Source organism: Salmo salar, chromosome ssa02, assembly GCF_905237065.1.
Source record: "Salmo salar chromosome ssa02, Ssal_v3.1, whole genome shotgun sequence".
NCBI lineage: Eukaryota > Metazoa > Chordata > Actinopteri > Salmoniformes > Salmonidae > Salmo > Salmo salar.
In genome coordinates, this window is record NC_059443.1 from 7,453,689 (window position 1) to 7,473,242 (window position 19,554).

General features: G+C 40.8%; 1 protein-coding gene across 4 annotated transcripts in view; it reads right to left on the minus strand.

Annotated features, from left to right (window-relative positions):
- The window catches only part of LOC106591355 (neurobeachin-like protein 2), a 147,842-nt gene that overhangs the window by 36,992 nt on the left and 91,296 nt on the right, over window positions 1-19,554 (minus strand). For 3 of the 4 annotated variants that reach the window (XM_045696980.1, XM_045696976.1, XM_045696979.1), the window contains 7 exons: window positions 15,746-16,304; window positions 12,625-12,809; window positions 10,193-10,349; window positions 7,141-7,284; window positions 5,850-5,975; window positions 5,332-5,532; window positions 151-300 (listed from right to left, as the gene is read on the minus strand). In XM_045696980.1, coding sequence (XP_045552936.1) covers window positions 151-300; window positions 5,332-5,532; window positions 5,850-5,975; window positions 7,141-7,284; window positions 10,193-10,349; window positions 12,625-12,809; window positions 15,746-16,304 — 1,522 coding nt within the window. The remainder of the gene's footprint in view (window positions 1-150; window positions 301-5,331; window positions 5,533-5,849; window positions 5,976-7,140; window positions 7,285-10,192; window positions 10,350-12,624; window positions 12,810-15,745; window positions 16,305-19,554) is intronic. The other variant, XM_045696978.1, reaches the window with a different exon arrangement.

Here is a 19,554-nt window from a genome sequence, read left to right on the forward strand (position 1 = left end):
CAGTACAACTAGAAGCTGAACAAAAAACAACTTTCAAGACATAATATTGACTTGATATTAATGTCATAATGAAGGTTATTTCATAATGGAGGACAGTGGGCTGTACTATGACCTCATAGGAGTACCAGGCCTGCTACTAGCATAGTTTACCTGGAACTTGTCTTTGCTGTAGGTCCTCTCTTTGTCCCGCCGTATGGCAGTGCTCATCAGGTCATCAAAGCATGAGTTCCAGAAGTTAGACATGAGGTCATGACTCTTCCCAAACTGATCCAGTTCATACTGCTCCATGGTGGGCTGCACCTACACATTACATACATACATTATATACTGTAATGTTATACACTACCTACACATTACATACACACATCATATACTGTAAAGTTATACACTACCTACACATTACATACATACATTATATACTGTAATGTTATACACTACCTACACATTACATACATACATTATATACTGTAATGTTATACACTACCTACACATTACATACATACATTATATACTGTAATGTTATACACTACCTACACATTACATACATACATTATATACTGTAATGTTATACACTACCTACACATTACGTACACACATTATATACTGTAATGTTATACACTACCTATACATTATATACTGTAATGTTATACACTACCTACACATTATATACTGTAATGTTATACACTACCTACACATTACATACACACATTATATACTGTAATGTTATACACTACCTACACATTACATACACACATTATATACTGTAATGTTATACACTACCTACACATTACATACATACATTATATACTGTAATGTTATACACTACCTACACATTATATACTGTAATGTTATACACTACCTACACATTACATACTGTAATGTTATACACTACCTACACATTACATACACAATTATATACTGTAATGTTACACACTACCTACACATTACATACATACATTATATACTGTAATGTTACACACTACCTACACATTACATACATACATTATATACTGTAATGTTACACACTACCTACACATTACATACACACATTATATACTGTAATGTTATACACTACCTACACATTACATACACACATTATATACTGTAATGTTATACACTACCTACACATTACATACACAATTATATACTGTAATGTTACACACTACCTACACATTACATACATACATTATATACTGTAATGTTACACACTACCTACACATTACATACATACATTATATACTGTAATGTTACACACTACCTACACATTACATACACACATTATATACTGTAATGTTATACACTACCTACACATTACATACACACATTATATACTGTAATGTTATACACTACCTACACATTATATACATGCATTATATACTGTAATGTTATACACTACCTACACATTACATACACACATTATATACTGTAATGTTATACACTACCTACACATTATATACTGTAATGTTATACACTACCTACACATTACATACACACATTATATACTGTAATGTTATACAGTACCTACACATTACATACATACATTATATATTGTAATGTTACACACTACCTACACATTATATACTGTAATGTTATACACTACCTACACATTACATACATACATTATATACTGTAATGTTATACACTACCTATACATTACATACATACATTATATACTGTAATGTTATACACTACCTACACATTACATACACACATTATATACTGTAATGTTATACACTACCTACACATTACATACACACATTATATACTGTAATGTTACACACTACCTACACATTACATACATACATTATATACTGTAATGTTATACACTACCTACACTTTACATACACACATTATATACTGTAATGTTATACACTACCTACACATTACATACATACATTATATACTGTAATGTTACGTACACACATTATATACTGTAATGTTATACACTACCTATACATTATATACTGTAATGTTCTATACTACCTATACATTACATACACACATTATATACTGTAATGTTACGTACACACATTATATACTGTAATGTTATATACTACCTATACATTATATACTGTAATGTTCTATACTACCTATACATTATATAGAGTCATGTTATATACTACCTATACAGTAATGTTATATACTACCTATACAGTAATGTTATATACTACCTATACATTATATACAGTAATGTTATATACAGTAATGTTATATACTACCTATACATTATATACAGTAATGTTATATACGACCTATACATTATATACAGTAATGTTATATACTACCTATACAGTAATGTTATATACTACCTATACATTATATACAGTAATGTTATATACTACCTATACATTATATACAGTAATGTTATATACTACCTATACATTATATACAGTAATGTTATATACTACCTATACATTATATACAGTAATGTTATATGCTACCTATTCATTATATACAGTAATGTTACATACTACCTATACATTATATACAGTAATGTTATATACTACCTATTCATTATATACAGTAATGTTATATGCTACCTATTCATTATATACTATAATGTTATATACTACCTATACATTATATACAGTAATGTTATATACTACCTATACAGTAATGTTACATACTACCTATACATTATATACAGTAATGTTATATACTACCTATACATTATATACAGTAATGTTATATACGACCTATACATTATATACAGTAATGTTATATACTACCTATACAGTAATGTTATATACTACCTATACATTATATACAGTAATGTTATATACTACCTATACATTATATACAGTAATGTTATATACTACCTATACATTATATACAGTAATGTTATATACTACCTATACATTATATACAGTAATGTTATATGCTACCTATTCATTATATACAGTAATGTTACATACTACCTATACATTATATACAGTAATGTTATATACTACCTATTCATTATATACAGTAATGTTATATGCTACCTATTCATTATATACTATAATGTTATATACTACCTATACAGTAATGTTACATACTACCTATACATTATATACAGTAATGTTATATACTACCTATACATTATATACAGTAATGTTATATACTACCTATACATTATATACAGTAATGTTATATACTACCTATACATTATATACAGTAATGTTATATACTACCTATACAGTAATGTTATATACTACCTATACATTATATACAGTAATGTTATATACGACCTATACATTATATACAGTAATGTTATATACTACCTATACACTAATGTTATATACTACCTATACATTATATACAGTAATGTTATATACTACCTATACATTATATACAGTAATGTTATATACTACCTATACATTATATACAGTAATGTTATATACTACCTATACATTATATACAGTAATGTTATATGCTACCTATTCATTATATACAGTAATGTTACATACTACCTATACATTATATACAGTAATGTTATATACTACCTATTCATTATATACAGTAATGTTATATGCTACCTATTCATTATATACTATAATGTTATATACTACCTATACATTATATACAGTAATGTTATATACTACCTATACAGTAATGTTACATACTACCTATACATTATATACAATAATGTTACATAATACATATACATTATATACCATAATGTTACATACTACCTATTCATTATATACAGTAATGTTATATACTACCTATACAGTAATGTTATATAGTACCTATACATTATATACAGTAATGTTATATACTACCTATACAGTAATGATGCATACTACCTATACATTGTATACTGAAATGTTATACACTACCTATACATTATATACAGTAATGTTATATACTACCTATACATTATATACAGTAATGTTATATACTACCTATACATTATATACAGTAATGTTATATACTACCTATACATTATATACAGTAATGTTATATGCTACCTATTCATTATATACTGTAATGTTATATACTACCTATTCATTATATACAGTAATGTTATATACTACCTATACATTATATACTGTAATGTTATATACTACATATCACATTGGCAAAGGCCCTAAAGGTAATGGACATAAGCTGATAAACGAGCACACACGCACAGACACAGACAAACTGTTGCTCAGACTGGGAAAGAGGGATACCTAGTCAGTTGTACAACTGAATGCATTCAACTGAAATGTGTCTTCTGCATTTAACCCAACCCCTCTGAATCAGACTGGGCTTTACTGCCAGATCTAAGACATTTTCTATTTACAAGATATCTAAACAAAACAGATTTGTGATTATACACTGTCACACACATCTATAATAAATCCTCAGCTAAACCCAGTGGGTAGACGTCTGTTTGGCTTCATATCCTCAAACCTCTTGGTCTGCTAGGTGACTTCTCTTCCATCACATTCACACAGTAAATACAAGGAAAGCTTTTCTAAACTGGGAGAGATCCTGGCCTTCCATCCACGTACCTCCAGTGTGTAGACTATGAGGTAAATAATGAGAGAGGAGGACCAGAGAACACTGAACAGACACATTATCTGTCCCTGGTTTACTTTTCACTCTGAGGCAGAAAGGAGGATGTTACATCAGCCTGTCTAGAAATACTAGCCTGAGAAGAGACAAACGCCAACACCACATTTAGTAGTAGAACCTACGGACTCAGTTTAGTTTCTGAACTAAAGAAGAGAAGTGTACAAGCTAATGTTTTTAGCCTGTCCAGGAACTACCAAGGGACTACTGAGGAAAATGAGCTGTCCAACATACTTGACTGGATGTTTGTTTACTCCATGTGTAACTCTGTGTTGTTGTTTGTGTCACACTGCTTTGCTTTATCTTGGCCAGGTCGCAGTTGTAAATGAGAACTTGTTCTCAACTGGCCTACCTGGTTAAATAAAGGTGAAATAAACCCCTTTTTTTATACGAAGCTGCCATGTGGGGAATCATAGGTGGCTCGTTTCAGCTAGTTTTAGGTTGTTCTTGATACCATGTTTTGCTTTGAGGTGTTTGACTGATGTCATGTCTATGCTAATATAGCTGAAATTCCCTAGCTAGCGAACCTACAACTGCAACGATGGATTCTAGAAACAAAAAGAGCTCCTTATGCTCATATATTCAGTTCCAATAAACACTGAGATGAAATATAGTTTACATGTTGTCAACAATCTAAGTCAACCCGTCTGTTTTGCCCCCTAGTTGCACACCCGTTGGCCAACCCGTCTGTAAGGCCCTGGTCAAATGTAGTGCACTATATAGGGAGCCATTTGGGATCCAGATGATATAAACCAGAAGATAGATAAATGAAGGTTGAGTAGTACTGACGTGGCGTTGGTAGAAGTCCAGCCACTCCACTGTGTGGCTGTAGCTCTGGAGGTCCTGGGCGAAGGTGGGGCTGCCGTTGGTGACTGGCAGGCTGGGCAGCAGGCCGTGCAGGGTCACGGGGTCAGCGTGTTGGTCCAGGAGGGTACGCACGATGGGCACCAGCTGGGAAAAGGTCTCCGTGTGTCCTCCGTTGGGGTCGGCCTAAAACAAAACACCTTACTGTTGTACTTGTCTTTCTCACACTAACAGTCATACTTGTCTTTATTTACTAGTGTAAGGCCAGTGATAAGAAAGGAAACACCAGAATAACGGATGTCAAAATAAAAGTTCCATTAAGTCCCAAATTCCAATATGTTCTCACAATAAAGGTCTCACACTAGCACCAATTTAGAAATAGCTGCTTTATTGAGGAAAGTTTTAATTGCAATGACTATGTTATGGGGTTGTGAATGCACTGACTAAGTCGCTCTGGATAAGTGCGTCTGCTAAAATGACAGAAATGTCCAACATAAATGTACCTCCATTACCCCGCCGGGCCACAGGGGGGCACCTAGTCGCCCCAGCAGGAAGCACACCTCGTCCCAGCCCAGAGAGAGAACTGTCTGCAGGAGGCTGTGGAGTTTAACGCAGGCCATTACAGACACCTGGGGAGAGAGGGAAGGGAGAGAGAGACATAGAGAGAGAGAGAGAGACAGAGAGAGACACAGAGAGAGAGAGAGACACAGAGAGAGAGACACAGAGACAGAGCGAGAGAGAGACAAAGAGAGAGAGACAGAGAGAGAGACACAGAGAGACAGAGACACAGAGAGACAGACACAGAGAGAGAGACACAGAGAGAGAGACACAGAGAGAGAGACACAGAGAGAGAGACACAGCGAGACAGAGACACAGAGAGACACAGAGAGAGAGACACAGAGAGAGAGAGACACAGAGAGAGATAGACACAGAGAGAGAGAGACACAGAGAGAGAGAGAGACACAGAGAGAGAGAGACACAGAGAGAGACACAGAGATTCTTTGGTCAAAAAGCAAATTAGTCTCCACTTCAAAAGTATTCTCACAGGTGTTAGAATCAACAGAAGTCCTAGTAAATGTTTCATCAGTATACAAACCTGATATTATTAATACTCAGCTGATTTATTAAGTGGGGTACTAATATTAACAAAACACACAACAACAATTCAAGTGGATGGAAAAAGCTTTGCTCCTTAAAAATAAATAAACAAATCCCAACGCTTAAAGGAAGTCTTTGGACCATTTATTTATGACCACTTGATCCCACACTCCTACAGGAGTGCCAAATAGCACCCCATTCCCTACATAGTGCACTACTTCTGACCAGAAAGTTATGCACTATGTAGGGAACAGGGTACCATTTGGGATGCATCCCAACAGTAGTTATAACTCAGAGAAGAGCTGCCCCGTCCTACACAACACTCCTCAGGAGGAATGCTAGCTATGTTCTCTGTGCACTGATAGATAACCATAGATGAACTGGTATTCTAAACACACTTTCCCCTCAAAAGGTCTAACCTTTATTTGATAGTAAATGTGTACTGACAGACAGAGCATTGGGATTGGTCCCACGACATCAAACCCACGCGTTGACTAATGCCCTAAATGGATGTAATTTGGAGAAAGAAGTTGTTTCCCAAATAGCACCCTATCCACCCCTATCCCAGCCTATGGGCTCTGGTCAAAAGTAGTACACTATATAGTGATTAGGGAGCCATTCGGCATGCAAGCCAGAGTTGGAGCCAGTCTAGTTTGGCTAGAGGGAGGTGGGCGTAGCGTAACATAGGTGACTGACCTGTGAGTCCTGTTGCTGGACGTAGCCGGTGATGATGCGCAGGCCGATCTGAGCCATCTCTCTGAGCTCCAGAGCTCCGGGGGTACCAGGGGTACTGTGCCATGCCTGTAGTCTGTCCAGGAGGTTCACCACCCCCTCAAAGATCTACAACAACAACACACCTGTTAACAGTCCACAACACATTTTCATTCAATTCAATTCCCACAAGGGGCAATTATGTAGGCAAGAGTGCAGATACCTGAATACAACATAACAATGAGTCAATTCTCAAGACCGGTTACCACACAGTTAAATGATATAGAACTACTATTCAAAACAGTAACCAAGCTAAAGCCAAGATGCGTCCACTGACATTAAACACACATACCGTCACAATAACAGGAAGTAGCTGTGCCATTAATACATGTAACTACATGTAATCTAAAATGTAATCTACCTAATCCCCGAATATGTATTATTTATCATGATGACCATAAACAATAACTAGTAATGCTGCATACTCCAAGAAAGGGTCAATCTAACCTTTCTGGTAAAAAAATAGTTATACATTGCTGAGATGTAGTCACTTTTGAGGACACAAGCTCAAATACACAGTACAAATATGATACAAATATGAAAATATGAAATATTTTATGACGTATTTCCTATTCAACAAAACTGTATGAATAAGGCTTGAAATGACTTCTATGCTTTCTAAATATAGTATAATCAGTGTCATGACGTTGGCCTGTGGGTAAGGTTTATGACCCCTCCATAAATACCTTTATCCCTTCCCCTCTCTTTCTGACCCTACTGAAGGACTGTTGAATAGCCTTTGTTAAACATAGAGAGTCTGGGAACATCAAACAAGTGGGGGGAAAGGAACCATATTTCGGTAATAGAACCAGTTGGAAATATGCGTTGGTACTTAATGAGTATGGATGTCAGTTCGGTTGTCATCTGAGACATTATGACTGATGACAGGACGACATAAACTGTACCTGGGAAAGTCTACACATTCTAGTTATCAGATTCACATGGAATTGTTGTGCAATTTAAATGTTTGATATTTAAACGGTTTGTTAGGAGATTAAATGTAACTTTAGCTTCCAAATGAGTGAATTGGGTTTTCATAAGGAAAGAGCCCTGACCAATCAGTGGCCCGCCCCTGTGAAGAGACAGGGGTTATAAACGATGAAACACACCCTTCTCCCTCTCCACTATATAAGTCAGTGATGAAATGTAACCAGCCTGTTCCGGGTACATGAGGTCTGCAGCCTCTGTGTTAAAAGGACACACATGTCAAGTACAGAACTAAGCCAACCTCAGAGTGAGCTTTGGTTGGGAATGGTATGAACTTTGAACCCTTATTCACTACAGAAGTGATACTTCCTAGCCGTTGAGTTAGCAGCGGCCGCTGTAGACGTGGGCTAGGAAAGGACGGACGACATATGCATTTTACCACCAGTGACATTCTTCCGAGGACAGGAAGATCTCTGTTGGCCAACACGGCCAGCATCTACGACCAACCTACCGAAGCGCAGCTCAGAGTAAATATTTATTGCATTTTCCTTTTCCAAATGGGCGGTAATTTAGAATGCATAAGATACTGTATTTACGATAGCATAGCTGCTGTTTCTGTGTTCCTCAGGCTTCCCGCTCTTTCATTCAAGCCCAACCCCCTTTCTTTGTGTAACAAGCCGCCATGCCGGTTTAGCCCACTAGGGCACATTCTCCTATCATTTCCTTGTAACCATATCTGTTTGTTATGCATTTCAGTGAATTAGATTAGTAAATAAATGATTTTAAGACAATTGATGTATGGATGACTCATAGTGAAGACTGGGTTCGTGCAGATAACCAACAATTTATGACGTTTGGAATGAGACTGACGAGGTAAACGAATACATCATTAAATCAGAAGACTCATAGATCAGATATTATGATATCTGAAAGTTATATTAGGAAAATGATAACTTTGTAATCTGAATATTTTCCTTGGTGCCCCGACTTCCTAGTTAATTACTGTTACACGATTAATCAGTTTAATCGCGTAATAATAATTACAGAGTTATTTGATAAACATGTCTTCAGTTTAATGATGCCAAAGACACGACATCAGATTATAAAACCACTAACTATGAGACTTCACCTTTCTTACAACTGTAAAATACATATTTGTAGTGTCAGAGAAAATGTGCATATTTTCTAAAGGTCTCTGTTGATGAAAACATCTCCCCCACCGCTGTGAGCCACACAGACCTCTAGCTTGGCTTCCTGAACTCCTTAGGAACTCACCTTTCGTCTCATATTATTATTGTCCATCTATGACAAACAGAAAGTGTTTTTTGTTTCAAATCTATGAATTATTTGAGAGGAATGGCTGTAAATCGATCTGAATGTGCTATAGTGAATAAACCACTCTCTTGTTGAGCTACAATGTAAGGATTGCAAGCATGTGCTTTGTCAGTGTCTGTGACGTAGGGTTCAGCCAGGAGATGAGCGACAGTCGGAAGAGCGAATTAAAACAGTAGGACGGACATCCCAGCTTCAAGTGGTTTCAGATTTCACATCCTACTTCACGTCACGCAAGCCATTTCCATCTACGAGGTCCACAGATGGATTTCTAAGTGAAAATGTAGGTCGGGACTGGTACCAGAACCATGCAGGTCCCCTACACAGGGGACTTTACATCTAAGAGGTGAGTAATTATTTCCTGCAATCAAGTTTAGACATCCTCAACATATGGTTTATATAGTGGACAGTTTGTAACGACAAACTCTCATCTCAGTGGCAAGTACTCGACACACATCCATAGTCTCTCTCTCAGCTGTTTGGTAGAAAGGTCAACTCTATGCAAAATGATACCATCAGATCACAGATTTTACACTCACAAATAATTGAGCATGGCTGATATTGTATGCATCCCAAATGGCACCCTATATAGTGCACTACTTTTGACCAGAGCCCTATGGGAGCCCTATGGGTCCTGGTCAAAAGTAGTGCACTACATAGAAATATATGGTGCCATTTGAGATGCAGACAACATGTGGACCATGGTGCAGTACTGTACCTTCTCGCTCCACAGAGCCTGGTTGTCTGTTCCCTCTGAGAAGAGGAAGTCCTGGAGCAGCCTGAGGAGACGCAGCAGACTGGGGAAGTATGGTAGAGAGACACCCTGAGAGTCCCTCAGGTCTGACAGAGAAGACTCCAGCATCATCTCTAACAGACTGAGAGAAAGAAACACAGCAGAGAGGAGGGGTGGAGAGGAGGGAGGGAGAATAGCCAGTCAACATTTAGAGCTACATTTTGCTCAACCAAAACAGAACAGAACTGCAAAAAAGTTAAGTTAGGCTTTTTTCACTTTCCTCAAGTCTTTCTGTGGTTGATGTGAATAAGACCTTTAAACAGGTTAACATTCACAAGGCCGCGGGGTCAGACGGATTACCAGGATGCACACTCAGAGCATGCACTGACCAACTGGCAAGTGTCTTCACTGACATGTTCAACCTCTCCCTGATCCAGTCTCAGGAGGAGGTAAAGATGTGTCATGAAGAAGGAACGACAACGCCTCTTCACCCTCAGGAGGAGGTAAAGATGTGTCATGAAGAAGGCACGACAACGCCTCTTCCCCCTCAGGAGGAGGTAAAGATGTGTCATGAAGAAGGAACGACAACGCCTCTTCACCCTCAGGAGGAGGTAAAGATGTGTCATGAAGAAGGCACGACAACGCCTCTTCACCCTCAGGAGGAGGTAAAGATGTGTCATGAAGAAGGAACGACAACGCCTCTTCCCCCTCAGGAGGAGGTAAAGATGTGTCATGAAGAAGGCACGACAACGCCTCTTCCCCCTCAGGAGGAGGTAAAGATGTGTCATGAAGAAGGAACGACAACGCCTCTTCCCCCTCAGGAGGAGGTAAAGATGTGTCATGAAGAAGGAACGACAACGCCTCTTCCCCCTCAGGAGGAGGTAAAGATGTGTCATGAAGAAGGCACGACAACGCCTCTTCCCCCTCAGGAGGAGGTAAAGATGTGTCATGGGACCTCAGATCTTCAAAGTTCTACAGCTGCACCATTGAGAGCATCTTGACTGGCTGCATTCAACCGCAAGGCGCTACAGAGGGTAGAGCGTACGGCCCAGTACATCACTGGTACCCTGTGTATGTACCTAGTTATCAATTACCTCTTACCTCTCCCTGCACATGGACTCAGTACTGGTACCCTGTGTATGTACCTAGTTATTAATTACCTCTTACCTCTCCCTGCACATGGACTCAGTACTGGTACCCTGTGTATGTACCTAGTTATTAAGTACCTCTTACCTCTCCCTGCACATGGACTCAGTACTGGTACCCTGTGTATGTACCTAGTTATTAAGTACCTCTTACCTCTCCCTGCACATGGACTCAGTACTGGTACCCTGTGTATGTACCTAGTTATTAATTACCTCTTACCTCTCCCTGCACATGGGCTCAGTACTGGTACCCTGTGTATGTACCTAGTTATTAATTACCTCTTACCTCTCCCTGCACATGGACTCAGTACTGGTACCCTGTGTATGTACCTAGTTATTAATTACCTCTTACCTCTCCCTGCACATGGACTCAGTACTGGTACCCTGTGTATGTACCTAGTTATTAATTACCTCTTACCTCTCCCTGCACATGGACTCAGTACTGGTACCCTGTGTATGTAGCCTAGTTATTAATTACCTCTTACCTCTCCCTGCACATGGACTCAGTACTGGTACCCTGTGTATGTACCTAGTTATTAATTACCTCTTACCTCTCCCTGCACATGGACTCAGTACTGGTACCCTGTGTATGTACCTAGTTATTAAGTACCTCTTACCTCTCCCTGCACATGGACTCAGTACTGGTACCCTGTGTATGTACCTAGTTATTAAGTACCTCTTACCTCTCCCTGCACATGGACTCAGTACTGGTACCCTGTGTATGTACCTAGTTATTAATTACCTCTTACCTCTCCCTGCACATGGGCTCAGTACTGGTACCCTGTGTATGTAGCCTAGTTATTAATTACCTCTTACCTCTCCCTGCACATGGACTCAGTACTGGTACCCTGTGTATGTACCTAGTTATTGTTCCTCATTGTTATTATGTTTCTCTCTGCATGGTTGTGAAGGGCCCGTCAGTAAGCACTTCACTGTTAGTCCACACCTGTTGTTTACCAAGCATTTGACAAATAAAACTTGATTTGAAGTCACCTTAATGAATCTGTATACTGACATAAGACATGAGACTAACTAAATAACTGACTGAATAACTAACTAAATAGCTGACTGACTGATTGGCTGGCTGAATAACTAACTAAATACCTGACTGAATAACTAACTAAATAGCTGACTGAATAACTAAATAGCTGACTGAATAACTAACTAAATAGCTGACTGAATAACTAACTAAATAGCTGACTGAATAACTAACTAAATAGCTGACTGAATAACTAACTAAATAGCTGACTGGCTGTCTGTCGACCGACTGACCTGCATTTGATATCGTCAGGCGGGCGAACCAGTTGGCAGGAGGAGCCCAGCTTGGTGAGGACAGAGAAGACCTGTCCCCTCTCCCTCCACACGGCGTCCTCCCCCCCCTCCGACCCGCTGCCGCACCACAGCACAGAGAACACGATGTTAGTCAGCAGGTTACACAGCTCCTCCTCTGGCGTCTGCTGAAAGGGACCACACACACACACACACACACACACACACACACACACACACACACACACACACACACACACACACACACACACACACACACACACACACACACACACACACACACACACACACACACACACACACACACCATAATCACAGTTAGACACACAGATACAGGTTATATCCTGCCAGTTTGGACCTGTCCGGGGGTATCTTCGGATGGGGCCACAGTGTCTCCTGACCCCTCCTGTCTCAGCCTCTGGTATTTATGCTGCAGTAGTTTATGTCAGGGGGCTAGGGTCAGTCTGTTATATCTGGAGTATTTCTCCTGTCTTATCCGGTGTCCTGTGTGAATTTAAATATGCTCTCTCTAATTCTCTCTTTCTCTCTCTTGGAGGACCTGAGCCCTAGGACCATGCCTCAGGACTACCTGGCATGATGACTCCTTGCTGTCCCCAGGCCACCTGGCCGTGCTGCTGTTCCAGTTTCAACTGTTCTGCCTGCGGCTATGGAACCCTGACCTGTTCACCGGACGTGCTACCTGTCCCAGACCTGCTGTTTTCAACTCTCTAGAGACAACAGGAGCGGTAGAGGTGCTGACCTGTTGCACCCTCGACAACTACTGTGATTATTATTATTTGACCCTGCTGGTCATTTATGAACAATTGAACATCTTGGCCATGTTCTGTTATAATCTCCACCCGGCACAGCCAGAAGAGGACTGGCCACCCCTCATAGCCTGGTTCCTCTCTAGGTTTCTTCCTAGGTTCTGGCCTTTCTAGGGAGTTTTTCCTAGCCACCGTGCTTCTACACCTGAATTGCTTGTTGTTTTGGAGTTTTAGGCTGGGTTTCTGTACAGCACTTTGAGATATCAGCTGATGTAAGAAGGGCTTTATAAATACATTTGTTTTGATACAGTACACTGTGTTGGAGACGGACTAAACCGCATCGGCATCTGCACAGCCGTATTCTAGGATATTGGACCGTTGGTTTTCATAGTTTCATAATTCTCAGCACGACTCTATCCCTCATCACACTCAGTTGAATAGGAGTCATGTACACTGAACCATGTTGGTTGTATAGGAGTCATGTACACTGAACCATGTTGGTTGAATAGGAGTCATGTACACTGAACCATGTTGGTTGTATAGGAGTCATGTACACTGAACCATGTTGGTTGTATAGGAGTCATGTACACTGAGCCACGTTGGTTGAATAGGAGTCATGTACACTGAGCCACGTTGGTTGAATAGGAGTCATGTACACTGAGCCACGTTGGTTGAATAGGAGTCATGTACACTGAGCCACGTTGGTTGTATAGGAGTCATGTACACTGAGCCACGTTGGTTGTATAGGAGTCATGTACACTGAGCCACGTTGGTTGAATAGGAGTCATGTACACTGAGCCACGTTGGTTGAATAGGAGTCATGTACACTGAGCCACGTTGGTTGAATAGGAGTCATGTACACTGAGCCACGTTGGTTGTATAGGAGTCATGTACACTGAGCCACGTTGGTTGTATAGGAGTCATGTACACTGAGCCACGTTGGTTGAATAGGAGTCATGTACACTGAGCCACGTTGGTTGAATAGGAGTCATGTACACTGAGCCACGTTGGTTGTATAGGAGTCATGTACACTGAGCCACGTTGGTTGAATAGGAGTCATGTACACTGAGCCACGTTGGTTGAATAGGAGTCATGTACACTGAGCCACGTTGGTTGAATAGGAGTCATGTACACTGAGCCATGTTGGATGGGAATGTTTTTGAGGTATGAGGTCAGGCTGTGCGACCCCCGCAGATGGGGGTCAGGGAGTCTCCCAGACTATCACAGCTCTGCGGCTGAGGACTCTGAAACATGCTTACGGGATGCTAATACTTGTGATTTTCTGACTGATACATTTCAGGAGAAATCCGTTAACGGATATGGATATGGGACATTACACAAGACACTGGACTTCATGTTCAACACATGTGGTCCAGTTTATTCAAACACCACACAACATACCTCCTAGGAATGCTCAGTACCAGTGGTTAGGGTTAAGGTTAAGGTTAGGACAACAGTACCTGTGGTTAAGGTTAGGACAACAGTACCTGTGGTTAGGGTTAAGGTTAAGGTTAGGACAACAGTACCTGTGGTTAGGGTTAAGGTTAAGGTTAGGACAACAGTACCTGTGGTTAAGGTTAAGGTTAGGACAACAGTACCTGTGGTTAAGGTTAAGGTTAGGACAACAGTACCTGTGGTTAAGGTTAAGGTTAGGACAACAGTACCTGTGGTTAAGGTTAAGGTTCGGGCAGCAGTACCTGTGGTTAAGGTTAAGGTTAGGACAACAGTACCTGTGGTTAAGGTTAAGGTTAGGGCAGCAGTACCTGTGGTTAAGGTTAAGGTTAGGACAACAGTACCTGTGGTTAAGGTTAAGGTTAGGGCAGCAGTACCTGTGGTTAAGGTTAAGGTTAAGGTTAGGACAACAGTACCTGTGGTTAAGGTTAAGGTTAGGACAACAGTACCTGTGGTTAAGGTTAAGGTTAGGACAACAGTAACTGTGGTTAAGGTTAAGGTTAGGACAACAGTACCTGTGGTTAAGGTTAAGGTTAGGACAACAGTACCTGTGGTTAAGGTTAAGGTTAGGACAACAGTACCTGTGGTTAAGGTTAAGGTTAGGACAACAGTACCTGTGGTTAAGGTTAAGGTTAGGGCAGCAGTACCTGTGGTTAAGGTTAAGGTTAGGACAACAGTACCTGTGGTTAAGGTTAAGGTTAGGACAACAGTACCTGTGGTTAAGGTTAAGGTTAGGGCAGCAGTACCTGTGGTTAAGGTTAAGGTTAGGACAACAGTACCTGTGGTTAAGGTTAAGGTTAAGGTTAGGACAACAGTACCTGTGGTTAAGGTTAAGGTTAGGACAACAGTACCTGTGATTAAGGTTAAGGTTAGGGCAGCAGTACCTGTGGGTTGGAGGTGTTGGAGATGGTGTCAGCTGCCCGGGGGTCAGTTCCATAGTTGGAGTCGTCCAGCACGTTGGACAGACTGGAGCTCTTCCTGGGTCTCAGAGAGGGGAACGACCGGCTGTGCTCCAGGGGCGAGGGGGTGCCTGCCTGACTACCCCCCACAGGGTTCTGGTTCCATGTCCCCGTCTCACCCCTCATACCCCCCAGCTCCAGCTCAAAGGGCGAGGTGCCGAAGGGGGACAGAGGGTGGTAGAGAGCCTCCTCTTGGGGCCGGGTGGAGGGGATGTCCATGGTGTTGGACAGGGAGGACGAGCGGCTCCCCTGCTCTACCGAGTCAAACGACTTAAATTGGAGAGAGTCGGCAAAGTCCTTCAAAGTGCCTCCACTGCTGTTAGGGGAAGACCGAGAGAGGTCGGAGAAACCCTCTGAGATATTCCTCCCTCCCAGGCCCTCGCCGTCTCCCTCCTCCTCCTCTTCCTCGTCCCGCGAGGTGTAAGGGAGGAAGACGTCTGTGTGAGCGTCCTGAGAGTCCTCTATGACCATGCTGTGATCTCTCCTGAGAGGGGAGCAGTTCAACATTTAGTAAGAGTTGTGTGTTAACTGATCTATAGCAGGGGTAGAGCTTAACACATGTTAACTGATCTATAGCAGGGGTAGAGCTGAACACATGTTAACTGATCTATAGCAGGGGTAGAGCTGAACACATGTTAACTGATCTATAGCAGGGGTAGAGCTGAACACATGTTAACTGATCTATAGCAGGGGTAAAGAGCTGAACACATGTTAACTGATCTATAGCAGGGGTAGAGAGCTGAACACATGTTAACTGATCTATAGCAGGGGTAGAGCTGAACACATGTTAACTGATCTATAGCAGGGGTAGAGCTGAACACATGTTAACTGATCTATAGCAGGGGTAAAGCTGAACACATGTTAACTGATCTATAGCAGGGGTAGAGCTGAACACATGTTAACTGATCTATAGCAGGGGTAGAGCTGAACACATGTTAACTGATCTATAGCAGGGGTAAAGAGCTGAACACATGTTAACTGATCTATAGCAGGGGTAGAGCTGAACACATGTTAACTGATCTATAGCAGGGGTAAAGAGCTGAACACATGTTAACTGATCTATAGCAGGGGTACAGCTGAACACATGTTAACTGATCTATAGCAGGGGTAAAGAGCTGAACACATGTTAACTGATCTATAGCAGGGGTAGAGCTGAACACATGTTAACTGATCTATAGCAGGGGTAGAGCTGAACACATGTTAACTGATCTATAGCAGGGGTAGAGCTGAACACATGTTAACTGATCTATAGCAGGGGTAAAGAGCTGAACACATGTTAACTGATCTATAGCAGGGGTAAAGAGCTGAACACATGTTAACTGATCTATAGCAGGGGTAGAGAGCTGAACACATGTTAACTGATCTATAGCAGGGGTAGAGCTGAACACATGTTAACTGATCTATAGCAGGGGTAAAGAGCTGAACACATGTTAACTGATCTATAGCAGGGGTAGAGCTGAACACATGTTAACTGATCTATAGCAGGGGTAAAGAGCTGAACACATGTTAACTGATCTATAGCAGGGGTAAAGAGCTGAACACATGTTAACTGATCTATAGCAGGGGTAAAGAGCTGAACACATGTTAACTGATCTATAGCAGGGGTAAAGAGCTGAACACATGTTAACTGATCTATAGCAGGGGTAGAGCTGAACACATGTTAACTGATCTATAGCGGGGGTAAAGAGCTGAACACATGTTAACTGATCTATAGCAGGGGTAAAGAGCTGAACACATGTTAACTGATCTATAGCAGGGGTAAAGAGCTGAACACATGTTAACTGATCTATAGCAGGGGTAAAGAGCTGAACACATGTTAACTGATCTATAGCAGGGGTAGAGCTGAACACATGTTAACTGATCTATAGCAGGGGTAGAGCTGAACACATGTTAACTGATCTATAGCAGGGGTAGAGCTGAACACATGTTAACTGATCTATAGCAGGGGTAAAGAGCTGAACACATGTTAACTGATCTATAGCAGGGGTAGAGCTGAACACATGTTAACTGATCTATAGCAGGGGTAAAGAGCTGAACACATGTTAACTGATCTATAGCAGGGGTACAGCTGAACACATGTTAACTGATCTATAGCAGGGGTAAAGAGCTGAACACATGTTAACTGATCTATAGCAGGGGTAAAGAGCTGAACACATGTTAACTGATCTATAGCAGGGGTAGAGCTGAACACATGTTAACTGATCTATAGCAGGGGTAGAGCTGAACACATGTTAACTGATCTATAGCAGGGGTAGAGCTGAACACATGTTAACTGATCTATAGCAGGGGTAAAGAGCTGAACACATGTTAACTGATCTATAGCAGGGGTAGAGCTGAACACATGTTAACTGATCTATAGCAGGGGTAAAGAGCTGAACACATGTTAACTGATCTATAGCAGGGGTAAAGAGCTGAACACATGTTAACTGATCTATAGCAGGGGTACAGCTGAACACATGTTAACTGATCTATAGCAGGGGTAGAGCTGAACACATGTTAACTGATCTATAGCAGGGGTAAAGAGCTGAACACATGTTAACTGATCTATAGCAGGGGTAGAGCTGAACACATGTTAACTGATCTATAGCAGGGGTAGAGCTGAACACATGTTAACTGATATATAGCAGGGGTAAAGAGCTGAACACATGTTAACTGATCTATAGCAGGGGTAGAGCTGAACACATGTTAACTGATCTATAGCAGGGGTAGAGCTGAACACATGTTAACTGATCTATAGCAGGGGTAGAGCTGAACACATGTTAACTGATCTATAGCGGGGTAGAGCTGAACACATGTTAACTGATCTATAGCAGGGGTAGAGCTGAACACATGTTAACTGATCTATAGCAGGGGTAGAGCTGAACACATGTTAACTGATCTATAGCAGGGGTAGAGCTGAACACATGTTAACTGATCTATAGCAGGGGTAAAGAGCTGAACACATGTTAACTGATCTATAGCAGGGGTAGAGCTGAACACATGTTAACTGATCTATAGCAGGGGTAGAGCTGAACACATGTTAACTGATCTATAGCAGGGGTAGAGCTGAACACATGTTAACTGATCTATAGCAGGGGTAAAGCTGAACACATGTTAACTGATCTATAGCAGGGGTAAAGAGCTGAACACATGTTAACTGATCTATAGCAGGGGTAGTGCTGAACACATGTTAACTGATCTATAGCAGGGGTAGAGCTGAACACATGTTAACTGATCTATAGCAGGGGTAGAGCTGAACACATGTTAACTGATCTATAGCAGGGGTAGAGAGCTGAACACATGTTAACTGATCTATAGCAGGGGTAGAGCTGAACACATGTTAACTGATCTATAGCAGGGGTAAAGAGCTGAACACATGTTAACTGATCTATAGCAGGGGTAGAGCTGAACACATGTTAACTGATCTATAGCAGGGGTAGAGCTGAACACATGTTAACTGATATATAGCAGGGGTAGAGCTGAACACATGTTAACTGATCTATAGCAGGGGTAGAGCTGAATACATGTTAACTGATCTATAGCAGGGGTAAAGAGCTGAACACATGTTAACTGATCTATAGCAGGGGTAGAGCTGAACACATGTTAACTGATCTATAGCAGGGGTAGAGCTGAACACATGTTAACTGATCTATAGCGGGGTAGAGCTGAACACATGTTAACTGACCTATAGCAGGGGTAAAGAGCTGAACACATGTTAACTGATCTATAGCAGGGGTACAGCTGAACACATGTTA